Source organism: Bufo gargarizans, unplaced genomic scaffold (assembly GCF_014858855.1).
Source record: "Bufo gargarizans isolate SCDJY-AF-19 unplaced genomic scaffold, ASM1485885v1 fragScaff_scaffold_189_pilon, whole genome shotgun sequence".
Lineage (NCBI taxonomy): Eukaryota > Metazoa > Chordata > Amphibia > Anura > Bufonidae > Bufo > Bufo gargarizans.
In genome coordinates this window covers 172675-188319 of record NW_025334068.1, presented here as the reverse complement: position 1 = coordinate 188319, position 15645 = coordinate 172675, and the positions used below count along the sequence as shown (strand labels likewise).

Here is a 15645-nt window from a genome sequence, read left to right as displayed (position 1 = left end):
CTGTGTGTGGGGGGCCTATATACATAATGGGAGGCACCTGTGTGTAGGAGGGGCTACTACACATAATGGGGGGCACCTGTGTGTAGGGGGGAGGACCATATACATAATGGGGGGCACCTGTGTGGAGGAGGGGCTACTACACATTATAGGGGGCACCTGTGTGCAGGGAGGCCCATATACATAATGGGGGGCACCTGTGTGGAGGAGGGGCTACTACACATTATAGGGGGCACCTGTGTGTGTGTGTGTGGGGGGGGGGCCCCATATACATAATGGGGGGCACCTGTGTGGAGAAGGGGCTACTACACATTATAGGGGGCACCTGTGTGTAGGGGGGGAGGCCCATATACATAATGGGAGGCACCTGTGTGGAGGAGGGGCTACTACACATTATAGGGGGGACCTGTGTGTAGGGGGGAGGACCATATACATAATGGGGGGGCACCTGTGTGAAGGAGGGGCTAGTACACATTATAGGGGGCACCTGTGTGTAGGGGGGAGGACCATATACATAATGGGGGGCACCTGTGTGGAGAAGGGGCTACTACACATTATAGGGGGCACCTGTGTGTGGGGGGCCCATATACATAATGGGGGGCACCTGTGTGGAGGAGGGGCTACTACACATTATAGGGGGCACCTGTGTGTAGGGGGGAGGACCATATACATAATGGGGGGCACCTGTGTGAAGGAGGGGCTACTACACATTATAGGGGGCACCTGTGTGGAGAAGGGGCTACTACACATTATAGGGGGCACCTGTGTGGAGAAGGGGCTACTACACATTATAGGGGGCACCTGTGTGTGGGGGCCCATATACATAATGGGGGGCACCTGTGTGGAGAAGGGGCTACTACACATTATAGGGGGCACCTGTGTGTGGGGGGCCTATATACATAATGGGAGGCGCCTCTGTGGAGGAGGGGCTACTACACATTATAGGGGGCACCTGTGTGTAGGAGGGGCTAGTACACATTATAGGGGGCACCTGTGTGTAGGGGGAGGACCATATACATAATGGGGGGCACCTGTGTGGAGGAGGGGCTACTACACATTATAGGGGGCACCTGTGTGTGGGGGGCCCATATACATAATGGGGGGCACCTGTGTGGAGGGAGGTCCATATACATAATGGGGGGCACCTGTGTGGAGGAGGGGCTACTACACATTATAGGGGGCACCTGTGTGTAGGGAGGCCCATATACATAATGGGGGGCACCTGTGTGGAGGGAGGTCCATATACATAATGGGAGGCGCCTGTGTGGGGGAGGGGCTACTACACATTATAGGGGGCACCTGTGTGTGGGGGGCCCATATACATAATGGGGGGCACCTGTGTGTAGGGAGGCCCATATACATAATGGGGGGCACCTGTGTGGAGGGAGGTCCATATACATAATGGGGGGCACCTGTGTGGAGGAGGGGCTACTACACATTATAGGGGGCACCTGTGTGTAGGGAGGCACATATACATAATGGGAGGCACCTGTGTGGAGGAGGGGCTACTACACATTATAGGGGGCACCTGTGTGTAGGGGGAGGACCATATACATAATGGGGGGCACCTGTGTGGAGGAGGGGCTAGTACACATTATAGGGGGCACCTGTGTGGAGGAGGGGCTAGTACACATTATAGGGGGCACCTGTGTGTAGGGAGGTCCATATGTACCTATTATGGGGTTACCTGTGTGGGAGGGGTTTGTACATATTATGGGGGTACCTGTGTGGGAGGGGATTGTACATATTATGGGGGATACCTGTGTGGGAAGGGTATTGTACATGTTATGGGGGGTACCTGTGTGGGAAGGGTATTGTAAATGTTATGGGGGGTACCTGTGTGGGAAGGGTATTGTACATGTTATGGGGGGTACCTGTGTGGGAAGGGTATTGTACATGTTATGGGGGGTACCTGTGTGGGAAGGGTATTGTACATGTTATGGGGGGTACCTGTGTGGGAGGGGTTTGTACATATTATGGGGGGTACCTGTGTGGGAGGGGATTGTACATATTATGGGGGGTACCTGTGTGGGAAGGGTATTGTACATATTATGGGGGGTACCTGTGTGGGAAGGGTATTGTACATGTTATGGGGGGTACCTGTGTGGGAGGGGTTTGTACATATTATGGGGGTACCTGTGTGGGAGGGGTTTGTACATATTATGGGGGGTACCTGTGTGGGAGGGGATTGTACATATTATGGGGGTACCTGTGTGGGAAGGGTATTGTACATATTATGGGGGGTACCTGTGTGGGAAGGGTATTGTACATGTTATGGGGGGTACATATGATGGTACCTGTGTGGGAGGGGTGTGTACATATTATTGGGGTACCTGTGTAGGAGGGGTTTGTACATATTATGGGAGTACCTGTGTGGGGGAGGGGCTTGAACATATTATGGGTGGTACCTGTGTGGGGGAGGGGCTTGAACATATTATGGGTGGTACCTGTGCGGGGGAGGGGATTGTGGATAGGTGTGGTACCTGTGCAGGGAGGGGATTGTAGATATGGGTGGTACCTGTGCGGAGGAGGGGACTGTAAATATGGGTGGTACCTGTGCGGAGGAGGGGATTGTAGATATGGGTGGTACCTGTGCAGGGGAGGGGATTGTAGATATGGGTAGTACCTGTGCGGGGGAGGGGATTGTAGATATGGGTGGTACCTGTGCGGGGGAGGGGATTGTAGATATGGGTGGTACCTCTGCGGGGGAGGGGATTGTAGATATGGGTGGTACCTCTGCGGGGGAGGGGATTGTAGATATGGGTGGTACCTTTGCGGGGGAGGGGATTGTAGATATGGGTGGTACCTCTGCGGAGGAGGGGATTGTAGATATGGGTGGTACCTGTGCGGGGGAGGGGATTGTAGATATGGGTGGTACCTGTGCGGGGGAGGGGATTGTAGATATGGGTGGTACCTCTGCGGAGGAGGGGATTGTAGATATGGGTGGTACCTGTGCAGGGGAGGGGATTGTAGATATGGGTGGTACCTGTGCAGGGGAGGGGATTGTAGATATGGGTGGTACCTGTGTAGGGGAGGGGATTGTAGATATGGGTGGTACCTGTGTAGGGGAGGGGACTGTAGATATGGGTGGTACCTGTGCGGAGGAGGGGATTGTAGATATGGGTGGTACCTGTGCAGGGGAGGGGATTGTAGATATGGGTGGTACCTGTGTACGGGAGGGGACTGTAGATATGGGTGGTACCTGTGTAGGGGAGGAGATTGTAGATATGGGTGGTACCTGTGCAGGGAGGGGATTGTAGATATGGGTGGTACCTGTGCAGGGGAAGGGATTGTAGATATGGGTGGTACCTGTGTAGGGGAGGGGACTGTAGATATGGGTGGTACCTGTGCAGGGGAGGGGATTGTAGATATGGGTGGTACCTGTGCGGGGGAGGGGATTGTAGATATGGGTGGTACCTGTGCGGGGGAGGGGATTGTAGATATGGGTGGTACCTGTGTAGGGGAGAGGCTTGTACACATCATACAAGGGACCAGGATTCATGGTTGAGAGGTGTAAAGCATTGATAAACATGTCCGCTTTCCTCACACACTGCCACACTTGTCCACAGGTTGCACCTGGTACTGCAGCGACTCTGGCTGAGCTGCAGTACCACATGCATCCAGTAGACAGGCAGCCATATTTTTGTAGTCCTGGGGAAAGTCTACCCTGGATGCTGCTCCGGCTGCCTGACAACTGCCACTTATATCTCTGAAATTGCTTGGACTGACACCCGTCATCTCTGAGGCTGCATCAGGAGTCGGAACGTGAAATTAGTTCTCCTATCTATGCCCCAAGATCTAGTAAACCGAGGACAAATGGTGGCCCCCTGCCTGGAGAGCATCACCTATCATCTCCACAGTCACCGCATGCGACCTTGAAGCCCCTACTTGAGTCCCAGACATCAGAGATAAGGGGAAGCCATGGGTTCTTCCAGCGTTTGCACATAAACCCGGCCAAATACTGCTGCCCTCTCCAAGGTACAGCTTCACTCTGGCCACAAGGCCTCCAATCCTGAGGAGTGACTCTCCTGCATCACCTGGATTACATACAAGTAATGGGGGCCACTACCTTGGGCTGTGAGCTGGTCTCGTCTTACCACCTCAGATTCTTGGGCGGCACTGACCTGGAGCTCTCGAGGCTCGGCTTGGTATAACCCTCTGTACAGTGCTCCCACACGACATTGGCCAGACTGTTCCCAATCGCCATCATGACCATCGTAAGCTCCACTGGCCAATCATCCAAATCAAGAGACCGCACACGAGACAAATGAGTCCCAAGGTTACGATGGATCCCAGAGCACTCGATACACATCAGAGCTCCGAAGTTCAGACTTGCCCAGTCTGGATCTACAAGGAAGGGAGAGAAGTCCGGTTAGTGGTGAGTGAGGGCAGTTATATCCAACACAATGAGACCCCCAGGCTGTGACCCTGCTAACACCATGGTTCCTCTCTGGATCCTGCTAGCATTGCTATTGCAGTTTTTCTGATGGTTGACCTAAAAAAAAATCCAAAAGCCAACCATCTGACTGCTCCCAGTGACCTCTTCAGTACCATTTAATAGCCCCATCAAAAACACGGCTCCCGGGAGATCTATACAGTGTGGACACCGGCTCCCGGGAGATCTATACAGTGTGGACACCGGCTCCCGGGAGATCTATACAGTGTGGACACCGGCTCCCGGGAGATCTATACAGTGTGGACACCGGCTCCCGGGAGATCTATACAGTGTGGACACCGGCCCCCGGGAGATCTATACAGTGTGGACACCGGCTCCCGGAAGATCTATACAGTGTGGACACCGGCTCCCGGGAGATCTATACAGTGTGGACAACGGCTCCCGGGAAACACTTGAGATATGGCAGGAGAGGACTCACTCGCTGTGTCACAGTCCACACACAGGCTGTTTCCTCTAACGCTCCGTATAGACTGGATGGCGAGGGCATCGCTCTGACTGCCGAGACGTGTCTGGAAGAAAAGAAGAAGGATTAATTATGGAGGAGCCGAGGAGGCCACCATCCCGTATTTTTATCACCACTCTTAATATACCTTATTTTTCGTACTCTCGCAGCTCTGAAGACTCGCCAAAATCTGACTCTCAATGGCCTGGACCCAAAGCTCACGGTCCTCATAGAGAGATGCCTCGAAATGCCAAGTCTGACCACTCAGCGAGACGATCACGAAGCCGAAAGACTCCTCCGGTTCTGTGTGGAGAAGAAGCAGAGAATTACTGCACTTCACAGCGGCCACCACAATAGTATCACATGGAACGCAGGGATCGGGGCGTTCACTGTCACAGGATCCACGCAGGAGGAGGTGGCGCACCACAGCGACATTTCTAGGTCCTTCTCGCGTTGTTCAAATAATCCAATATTCTGAGCCAAGAAATGGCGCTCATCCGTAATGAAGGACAACAGAATAAAGCGGCAAATCATCGACCCGATTCTCAACATATATAAAAATACACACGGTCCAAATACAGAACACTCTACTGTAAGAGCGGTCACACTGCGGAGGTCTGTACTGTAAGAGCGCTCACACTGCGGAGGTCTGTACTGTAAGAGCGGTCACACTGCGGAGGTCTGTACTGTAAGAGCGCTCACACTGCGGAGGTCTGTACTGTAAGAGCGGTCACACTGCGGAGGTCTGTGCTGTAAGAGCGCTCACACTGCGGAGGTCTGTACTGTAAGAGCGGTCACACTGCGGAGGTCTGTACTGTAAGAGCGCTCACACTGCGGAGGTCTGTACTGTAAGAGCGGCTCACACTGCGGAGGTCTGTACTGTAAGAGCGGTCACACTGCGGAGGTCTGTACTGTAAGAGCGGTCACAATGCGGAGGTCTGTACTGTAAGAGCGGTCACACTGCGGAGGTCTGTACTTGTAAGAGCGGTCACACTGCGGAGGTCTGTACTGTAAGAGCGGTCACACTGCGGAGGTCTGTACTGTAAGAGCGGCTCACACTGCGGAGGTCTGTACTGTAAGAGCGGCTCACACTGCGGAGGTCTGTACTGTAAGAGCGTCACACTGCGGAGGTTCGTACTGTAAGAGCGGTCACACTGCGGAGGTCTGTACTGTAAGAGCGGTCACACTGCGGAGGTCTGCTACTGTAAGAGCGGTCACACTGCGGAGGTCTGTACTGTAAGAGCGGCTCACACTGCGGAGGTCTGTACTGTAAGAGCGGTCACACTGCGGAGGTCTGTACTGTAAGAGCGGTCACACTGCGGAGGTCTGTACTGTAAGAGCGTCACACTGCGGAGGTCTGTACTGTAAGAGCGGTCACACTGCCGGAGGTCGGACTGTAAGAGCGCTCACACTGCGATGTCTGTACTGTAAGAGCGGCTCACACTGCGGAGGTCTGTACTGTAAGAGCGGTCACACTGCGGAGGTCTGTACTGTAAGAGCGCTCACACTGCGGAGTCTCTACTGTAAGAGCGGTCACACTGCGGAGGTCTGTACTGTAAGAGCGCATCACACTGCGGAGGTCTGTCTGTAAGAGCGGTCACACTGCGGAGGTCTGTACTGTAAGAGCGCTCACACTGCGGAGGTCTGTAGCTGTAGAGAGCTTCACACTGGGGGGGGGGGGGGGGCGGGGAGGTCTGTACTGTATAAGGCAGCGGTCACCACTGCGGAGGTCGTTACTGTAAGAGCGGTCACACTGCGGAGGTCTGTACTGTAAGAAGCGGGTCACCACTGCGGAGGTCCTGCTACTGTAAGAAGCGTCCACACTGGCGGAGGTCTGTACTGTAAGAGCGGGTCACACTGCCGGAGGTCTGTACTGTAAGAGCGGGTCACACCTGCGGAGGCCTGTACTGCTAAGAGCGGCTCACACTGCGGAGGTTCTGTACTGTAAGAGCGGTCACATCTGCGGAGGCTGTGGGTATCTCGTAAGGAGCGGTCACACTGCGGAGGTCTGTACTGAAGCAGCGCTCACACTGCAGAGGTCTGCTACTTTGTAAGAGCGGTCACACTGCAGGAGGTCACTGCACTGTAAGGAGGCTCACAATGCAGGAGGGTCTGTACTGTAGAGAGCGGTCACACTGGCGGAGGTCTGTACTGTAAGAGCGGCTCACACTGCGGAGGTCTGTAATGTAAGAGCGGTCACACTGCGGAGGTCTGTACTGTAAGAGCGGTCACACTGCGGAGGTCTGTCCTGTAAGAGCGGTCACACTGCGGAGGTCTGTACTGTAAGAGCGGTCACACTGCGGAGGTCTGTACTGTAAGAGCGGTCACACTGCGGAGGTCTGTACTGTAAGAGCGGTCACACTGCGGAGGTCTGTACTGTAAGAGCGGTCACACTGCGGAGGTCTGTACTGTAAGAGCGCTCACACTGCGGAGGTCTGTACTGTAAGAGCGGTCACACTGCGGAGGTCTGTACTGTAAGAGCGGTCACACTGCGGAGGTCTGTACTGTAAGAGCGGTCACACTGCGGAGGTCTGTACTGTAAGAGCGGTCACACTGCGGAGGTCTGTACTGTAAGAGCGTCACACTGCGGAGGTCTGTACTGTAAGAGCGGTCACACTGCGGAGGTCTGTACTGTAAGAGCGGTCACACTGCGGAGGTCTGTACTGTAAGAGCGGTCACACTGCGGAGGTCTGTACTGTAAGAGCGGTCACACTGCGGAGGTCTGTACTGTAAGAGCGGTCACACTGCGGAGGTCTGTACTGTAAGAGCGGTCACACTGCGGAGGTCTGTACTGTAAGAGCGGTCACACTGCGGAGGTCTGTACTGTAAGAGCGGTCACACTGCGGAGGTCTGTACTGTAAGAGCGGTCACACTGCGGAGGTCTGTACTGTAAGAGCGGTCACACTGCGGAGGTCTGTACTGTAAGAGCGGTCACACTGCGGAGGTCTGTACTGTAAGAGCGGTCACACTGCGGAGGTCTGTACTGTAAGAGCGGTCACACTGCGGAGGTCTGTACTGTAAGAGCGGTCACACTGCGGAGGTCTGTACTGTAAGAGCGGTCACACTGCGGAGGTCTGTACTGTAAGAGCGGTCACACTGCGGAGGTCTGTACTGTAAGAGCGGTCACACTGCGGAGGTCTGTACTGTAAGAGCGGTCACACTGCGGAGGTCTGTACTGTAAGAGCGGTCACACTGCGGAGGTCTGTACTGTAAGAGCGGTCACACTGCGGAGGTCTGTACTGTAAGAGCGGTCACACTGCGGAGGTCTGTACTGTAAGAGCGGTCACACTGCGGAGGTCTGTACTGTAAGAGCGGTCACACTGCGGAGGTCTGTACTGTAAGAGCGGTCACACTGCGGAGGTCTGTACTGTAAGAGCGGTCACACTGCGGAGGTCTGTACTGTAAGAGCGGTCACACTGCGGAGGTCTGTACTGTAAGAGCGGTCACACTGCGGAGGTCTGTACTGTAAGAGCGGTCACACTGCGGAGGTCTGTACTGTAAGAGCGGTCACACTGCGGAGGTCTGTACTGTAAGAGCGGTCACACTGCGGAGGTCTGTACTGTAAGAGCGGTCACACTGCGGAGGTCTGTACTGTAAGAGCGGTCACACTGCGGAGGTCTGTACTGTAAGAGCGGTCACACTGCGGAGGTCTGTACTGTAAGAGCGGTCACACTGCGGAGGTCTGTACTGTAAGAGCGGTCACACTGCGGAGGTCTGTACTGTAAGAGCGGTCACACTGCGGAGGTCTGTACTGTAAGAGCGGTCACACTGCGGAGGTCTGTACTGTAAGAGCGGTCACACTGCGGAGGTCTGTACTGTAAGAGCGGTCACACTGCGGAGGTCTGTACTGTAAGAGCGGTCACACTGCGGAGGTCTGTACTGTAAGAGCGGTCACACTGCGGAGGTCTGTACTGTAAGAGCGCACACTGCGGAGGTCTGTACTGTAAGAGCGGTCACACTGCGGAGGTCTGTACTGTAAGAGCGGTCACACTGCGGAGGTCTGTACTGTAAGAGCGGTCACACTGCGGAGGTCTGTACTGTAAGAGCGGTCACACTGCGGAGGTCTGTACTGTAAGAGCGGTCACACTGCGGAGGTCTGTACTGTAAGAGCGGTCACACTGCGGAGGTCTGTACTGTAAGAGCGGTCACACTGCGGAGGTCTGTACTGTAAGAGCGGTCACACTGCGGAGGTCTGTACTGTAAGAGCGGTCACACTGCGGAGGTCTGTACTGTAAGAGCGGTCACACTGCGGAGGTCTGTACTGTAAGAGCGGTCACACTGCGGAGGTCTGTACTGTAAGAGCGGTCACACTGCGGAGGTCTGTACTGTAAGAGCGGTCACACTGCGGAGGTCTGTACTGTAAGAGCGGTCACACTGCGGAGGTCTGTACTGTAAGAGCGGTCACACTGCGGAGGTCTGTACTGTAAGAGCGGTCACACTGCGGAGGTCTGTACTGTAAGAGCGGTCACACTGCGGAGGTCTGTACTGTAAGAGCGGTCACACTGCGGAGGTCTGTACTGTAAGAGCGGTCACACTGCGGAGGTCTGTACTGTAAGAGCGGTCACACTGCGGAGGTCTGTACTGTAAGAGCGGTCACACTGCGGAGGTCTGTACTGTAAGAGCGGTCACACTGCGGAGGTCTGTACTGTAAGAGCGGTCACTACTGCGGAGGTCTGTACTGTAAGAGCGGTCACACTGCGGAGGTCTGTACTGTAAGAGCGGTCACACTGCGGAGGTCTGTACTGTAAGAGCGGTCACACTGCGGAGGTCTGTACTGTAAGAGCGGTCACACTGCGGAGGTCTGTACTGTAAGAGCGGTCACACTGCGGAGGTCTGTACTGTAAGAGCGGTCACACTGCGGAGGTCTGTACTGTAAGAGCGGTCACACTGCGGAGGTCTGTACTGTAAGAGCGGTCACACTGCGGAGGTCTGTACTGTAAGAGCGGTCACACTGCGGAGGTCTGTACTGTAAGAGCGGTCACACTGCGGAGGTCTGTACTGTAAGAGCGGTCACACTGCGGAGGTCTGTACTGTAAGAGCGGTCACACTGCGGAGGTCTGTACTGTAAGAGCGGTCACACTGCGGAGGTCTGTACTGTAAGAGCGTCACACTGCGGAGGTCTGTACTGTAAGAGCGGTCACACTGCGGAGGTCTGTACTGTAAGAGCGGTCACACTGCGGAGGTCTGTACTGTAAGAGCGGTCACACTGCGGAGGTCTGTACTGTAAGAGCGGTCACACTGCGGAGGTCTGTACTGTAAGAGCGGTCACACTGCGGAGGTCTGTACTGTAAGAGCGGTCACACTGCGGAGGTCTGTACTGTAAGAGCGGTCACACTGCGGAGGTCTGTACTGTAAGAGCGGTCACACTGCGGAGGTCTGTACTGTAAGAGCGGTCACACTGCGGAGGTCTGTACTGTAAGAGCGGTCACACTGCGGAGGTCTGTACTGTAAGAGCGGTCACACTGCGGAGGTCTGTACTGTAAGAGCGGTCACACTGCGGAGGTCTGTACTGTAAGAGCGTCACACTGCGGAGGTCTGTACTGTAAGAGCGGTCACACTGCGGAGGTCTGTACTGTAAGAGCGGTCACACTGCGGAGGTCTGTACTGTAAGAGCGGTCACACTGCGGAGGTCTGTACTGTAAGAGCGGTCACACTGCGGAGGTCTGTACTGTAAGAGCGGTCACACTGCGGAGGTCTGTACTGTAAGAGCGGTCACACTGCGGAGGTCTGTACTGTAAGAGCGGTCACACTGCGGAGGTCTGTACTGTAAGAGCGGTCACACTGCGGAGGTCTGTACTGTAAGAGCGGTCACACTGCGGAGGTCTGTACTGTAAGAGCGGTCACACTGCGGAGGTCTGTACTGTAAGAGCGGTCACACTGCGGAGGTCTGTACTGTAAGAGCGGTCACACTGCGGAGGTCTGTACTGTAAGAGCGGTCACACTGCGGAGGTCTGTACTGTAAGAGCGGTCACACTGCGGAGGTCTGTACTGTAAGAGCGGTCACACTGCGGAGGTCTGTACTGTAAGAGCGGTCACACTGCGGAGGTCTGTACTGTAAGAGCGGTCACACTGCGGAGGTCTGTACTGTAAGAGCGGTCACACTGCGGAGGTCTGTACTGTAAGAGCGGTCACACTGCGGAGGTCTGTACTGTAAGAGCGGTCACACTGCGGAGGTCTGTACTGTAAGAGCGGTCACACTGCGGAGGTCTGTACTGTAAGAGCGCACACTGCGGAGGTCTGTACTGTAAGAGCGGTCACACTGCGGAGGTCTGTACTGTAAGAGCGGTCACACTGCGGAGGTCTGTACTGTAAGAGCGGTCACACTGCGGAGGTCTGTACTGTAAGAGCGGTCACACTGCGGAGGTCTGTACTGTAAGAGCGGTCACACTGCGGAGGTCTGTACTGTAAGAGCGGTCACACTGCGCGGAGGTCTGTACTGTAAGAGCGGTCACACTGCGGAGGTCTGTACTGTAAGAGCGGTCACACTGCGGAGGTCTGTACTGTAAGAGCGCACACTGCGGAGGTCTGTACTGTAAGAGCGGTCACACTGCGGAGGTCTGTACTGTAAGAGCGGTCACACTGCGGAGGTCTGTACTGTAAGAGCGGTCACACTGCGGAGGTCTGTACTGTAAGAGCGGTCACACTGCGGAGGTCTGTACTGTAAGAGCGGTCACACTGCGGAGGTCTGTACTGTAAGAGCGGTCACACTGCGGAGGTCTGTACTGTAAGAGCGGTCACACTGCGGAGGTCTGTACTGTAAGAGCGGTCACACTGCGGAGGTCTGTACTGTAAGAGCGGTCACACTGCGGAGGTCTGTACTGTAAGAGCGTCACACTGCGGAGGTCTGTACTGTAAGAGCGGTCACACTGCGGAGGTCTGTACTGTAAGAGCGGTCACACTGCGGAGGTCTGTACTGTAAGAGCGGTCACACTGCGGAGGTCTGTACTGTAAGAGCGGTCACACTGCGGAGGTCTGTACTGTAAGAGCGGTCACACTGCGGAGGTCTGTACTGTAAGAGCGGTCACACTGCGGAGGTCTGTACTGTAAGAGCGGTCACACTGCGGAGGTCTGTACTGTAAGAGCGGTCACACTGCGGAGGTCTGTACTGTAAGAGCGGTCACACTGCGGAGGTCTGTACTGTAAGAGCGGTCACACTGCGGAGGTCTGTACTGTAAGAGCGGTCACACTGCGGAGGTCTGTACTGTAAGAGCGGTCACACTGCGGAGGTCTGTACTGTAAGAGCGGTCACACTGCGGAGGTCTGTACTGTAAGAGCGCACACTGCGGAGGTCTGTACTGTAAGAGCGGTCACACTGCGGAGGTCTGTACTGTAAGAGCGGTCACACTGCGGAGGTCTGTACTGTAAGAGCGGTCACACTGCGGAGGTCTGTACTGTAAGAGCGGTCACACTGCGGAGGTCTGTACTGTAAGAGCGGTCACACTGCGGAGGTCTGTACTGTAAGAGCGGTCACACTGCGGAGGTCTGTACTGTAAGAGCGGTCACACTGCGGAGGTCTGTACTGTAAGAGCGGTCACACTGCGGAGGTCTGTACTGTAAGAGCGGTCACACTGCGGAGGTCTGTACTGTAAGAGCGGTCACACTGCGGAGGTCTGTACTGTAAGAGCGGTCACACTGCGGAGGTCTGTACTGTAAGAGCGGTCACACTGCGGAGGTCTGTACTGTAAGAGCGGTCACACTGCGGAGGTCTGTACTGTAAGAGCGGTCACACTGCGGAGGTCTGTACTGTAAGAGCGGTCACACTGCGGAGGTCTGTACTGTAAGAGCGGTCACACTGCGGAGGTCTGTACTGTAAGAGCGGTCACACTGCGGAGGTCTGTACTGTAAGAGCGGTCACACTGCGGAGGTCTGTACTGTAAGAGCGGTCACACTGCGGAGGTCTGTACTGTAAGAGCGGTCACACTGCGGAGGTCTGTACTGTAAGAGCGGTCACACTGCGGAGGTCTGTACTGTAAGAGCGGTCACACTGCGGAGGTCTGTACTGTAAGAGCGGTCACACTGCGGAGGTCTGTACTGTAAGAGCGGTCACACTGCGGAGGTCTGTACTGTAAGAGCGGTCACACTGCGGAGGTCTGTACTGTAAGAGCGGTCACACTGCGGAGGTCTGTACTGTAAGAGCGGTCACACTGCGGAGGTCTGTACTGTAAGAGCGGTCACACTGCGGAGGTCTGTACTGTAAGAGCGGTCACACTGCGGAGGTCTGTACTGTAAGAGCGGTCACACTGCGGAGGTCTGTACTGTAAGAGCGGTCACACTGCGGAGGTCTGTACTGTAAGAGCGGTCACACTGCGGAGGTCTGTACTGTAAGAGCGGTCACACTGCGGAGGTCTGTACTGTAAGAGCGGTCACACTGCGGAGGTCTGTACTGTAAGAGCGGTCACACTGCGGAGGTCTGTACTGTAAGAGCGGTCACACTGCGGAGGTCTGTACTGTAAGAGCGGTCACACTGCGGAGGTCTGTACTGTAAGAGCGGTCACACTGCGGAGGTCTGTACTGTAAGAGCGGTCACACTGCGGAGGTCTGTACTGTAAGAGCGGTCACACTGCGGAGGTCTGTACTGTAAGAGCGGTCACACTGCGGAGGTCTGTACTGTAAGAGCGGTCACACTGCGGAGGTCTGTACTGTAAGAGCGGTCACACTGCGGAGGTCTGTACTGTAAGAGCGGTCACACTGCGGAGGTCTGTACTGTAAGAGCGGTCACACTGCGGAGGTCTGTACTGTAAGAGCGGTCACACTGCGGAGGTCTGTACTGTAAGAGCGGTCACACTGCGGAGGTCTGTACTGTAAGAGCGGTCACACTGCGGAGGTCTGTACTGTAAGAGCGGTCACACTGCGGAGGTCTGTACTGTAAGAGCGGTCACACTGCGGAGGTCTGTACTGTAAGAGCGGTCACACTGCGGAGGTCTGTACTGTAAGAGCGGTCACACTGCGGGAGGTCTGTACTGTAAGAGCGGTCACACTGCGGAGGTCTGTACTGTAAGAGCGGTCACACTGCGGAGGTCTGTACTGTAAGAGCGGTCACACTGCGGAGGTCTGTACTGTAAGAGCGGTCACACTGCGGAGGTCTGTACTGTAAGAGCGTCACACTGCGGAGGTCTGTACTGTAAAGCGGTCACACTGCGGAGGTCTGTACTGTAAGAGCGGTCACACTGCGGAGGTCTGTACTGTAAGAGCGGTCACACTGCGGAGGTCTGTACTGTAAGAGCGGTCACACTGCGGAGGTCTGTACTGTAAGAGCGGTCACACTGCGGAGGTCTGTACTGTAAGAGCGGTCACACTGCGGAGGTCTGTACTGTAAGAGCGGTCACACTGCGGAGGTCTGTACTGTAAGAGCGGTCACACTGCGGAGGTCTGTACTGTAAGAGCGGTCACACTGCGGAGGTCTGTACTGTAAGAGCGTCACACTGCGGAGGTCTGTACTGTAAGAGCGGTCACACTGCGGAGGTCTGCTGTAAGAGCGGTCACACTGCGGAGGTCTGTACTGTAAGAGCGGTCACACTGCGGAGGTCTGTACTGTAAGAGCGGTCACACTGCGGAGGTCTGTACTGTAAGAGCGGTCACACTGCGGAGGTCTGTACTGTAAGAGCGGTCACACTGCGGAGGTCTGTACTGTAAGAGCGGTCACACTGCGGAGGTCTGTACTGTAAGAGCGGTCACACTGCGGAGGTCTGTACTGTAAGAGCGGTCACACTGCGGAGGTCTGTACTGTAAGAGCGGTCACACTGCGGAGGTCTGTACTGTAAGAGCGGTCACACTGCGGAGGTCTGTACTGTAAGAGCGGTCACACTGCGGAGGTCTGTACTGTAAGAGCGGTCACACTGCGGAGGTCTGTACTGTAAGAGCGGTCACACTGCGGAGGTCTGTACTGTAAGAGCGTCACACTGCGGAGGTCTGTACTGTAAGAGCGCACACTGCGGAGGTCTGTACTGTAAGAGCGGTCACACTGCGGAGGTCTGTACTGTAAGAGCGGTCACACTGCGGAGGTCTGTACTGTAAGAGCGGTCACACTGCGGAGGTCTGTACTGTAAGAGCGGTCACACTGCGGAGGTCTGTACTGTAAGAGCGGTCACACTGCGGAGGTCTGTACTGTAAGAGCGGTCACACTGCGGAGGTCTGTACTGTAAGAGCGGTCACACTGCGGAGGTCTGTACTGTAAGAGCGGTCACACTGCGGAGGTCTGTACTGTAAGAGCGGTCACACTGCGGAGGTCTGTACTGTAAGAGCGTCACACTGCGGAGGTCTGTACTGTAAGCGGTCACACTGCGGAGGTCTGTACTGTAAGAGCGGTCACACTGCGGAGGTCTGTACTGTAAGAGCGGTCACACTGCGGAGGTCTGTACTGTAAGAGCGGTCACACTGCGGAGGTCTGTACTGTAAGAGCGCACACTGCGGAGGTCTGTACTGTAAGAGCGGTCACACTGCGGAGGTCTGTACTGTAAGAGCGCTCACACTGCGGAGGTCTGTACTGTAAGAGCGCTCACACTGCGGAGGTCTGTACTGTAAGAGCGGTCACACTGCGGAGGTCTGTACTGTAAGAGCGGTCACACTGCGGAGGTCTGTACTGTAAGAGCGGTCACACTGCGGAGGTCTGTACTGTAAGAGCGGTCACACTGCGGAGGTCTGTACTGTAAGAGCGTCACACTGCGGAGGTCTGTACTGTAAGAGCGGTCACACTGCGGAGGTCTACTGTAAGAGCGCTCACACTGCGAGGTCTGTACTGTAAGAGCGCTCA

At 55.4% G+C, this 15645-nt stretch overlaps 1 protein-coding gene across 1 annotated transcript in view; it reads right to left on the bottom strand.

Annotated features, from left to right (window-relative positions):
• LOC122922323 (arf-GAP with GTPase, ANK repeat and PH domain-containing protein 3-like) overlaps positions 1-15645 on the bottom strand; it is a 140297-nt gene that overhangs the window by 9722 nt on the left and 114930 nt on the right. Inside the window, exons 11-13 of the mRNA XM_044272898.1 lie at positions 5044-5229; positions 4872-4962; positions 4122-4344 (exon numbers count right to left, since the gene is read on the bottom strand). Of these exons, the coding sequence (XP_044128833.1) occupies positions 4122-4344; positions 4872-4962; positions 5044-5229 (500 nt within the window). The remainder of the gene's footprint in view (positions 1-4121; positions 4345-4871; positions 4963-5043; positions 5230-15645) is intronic.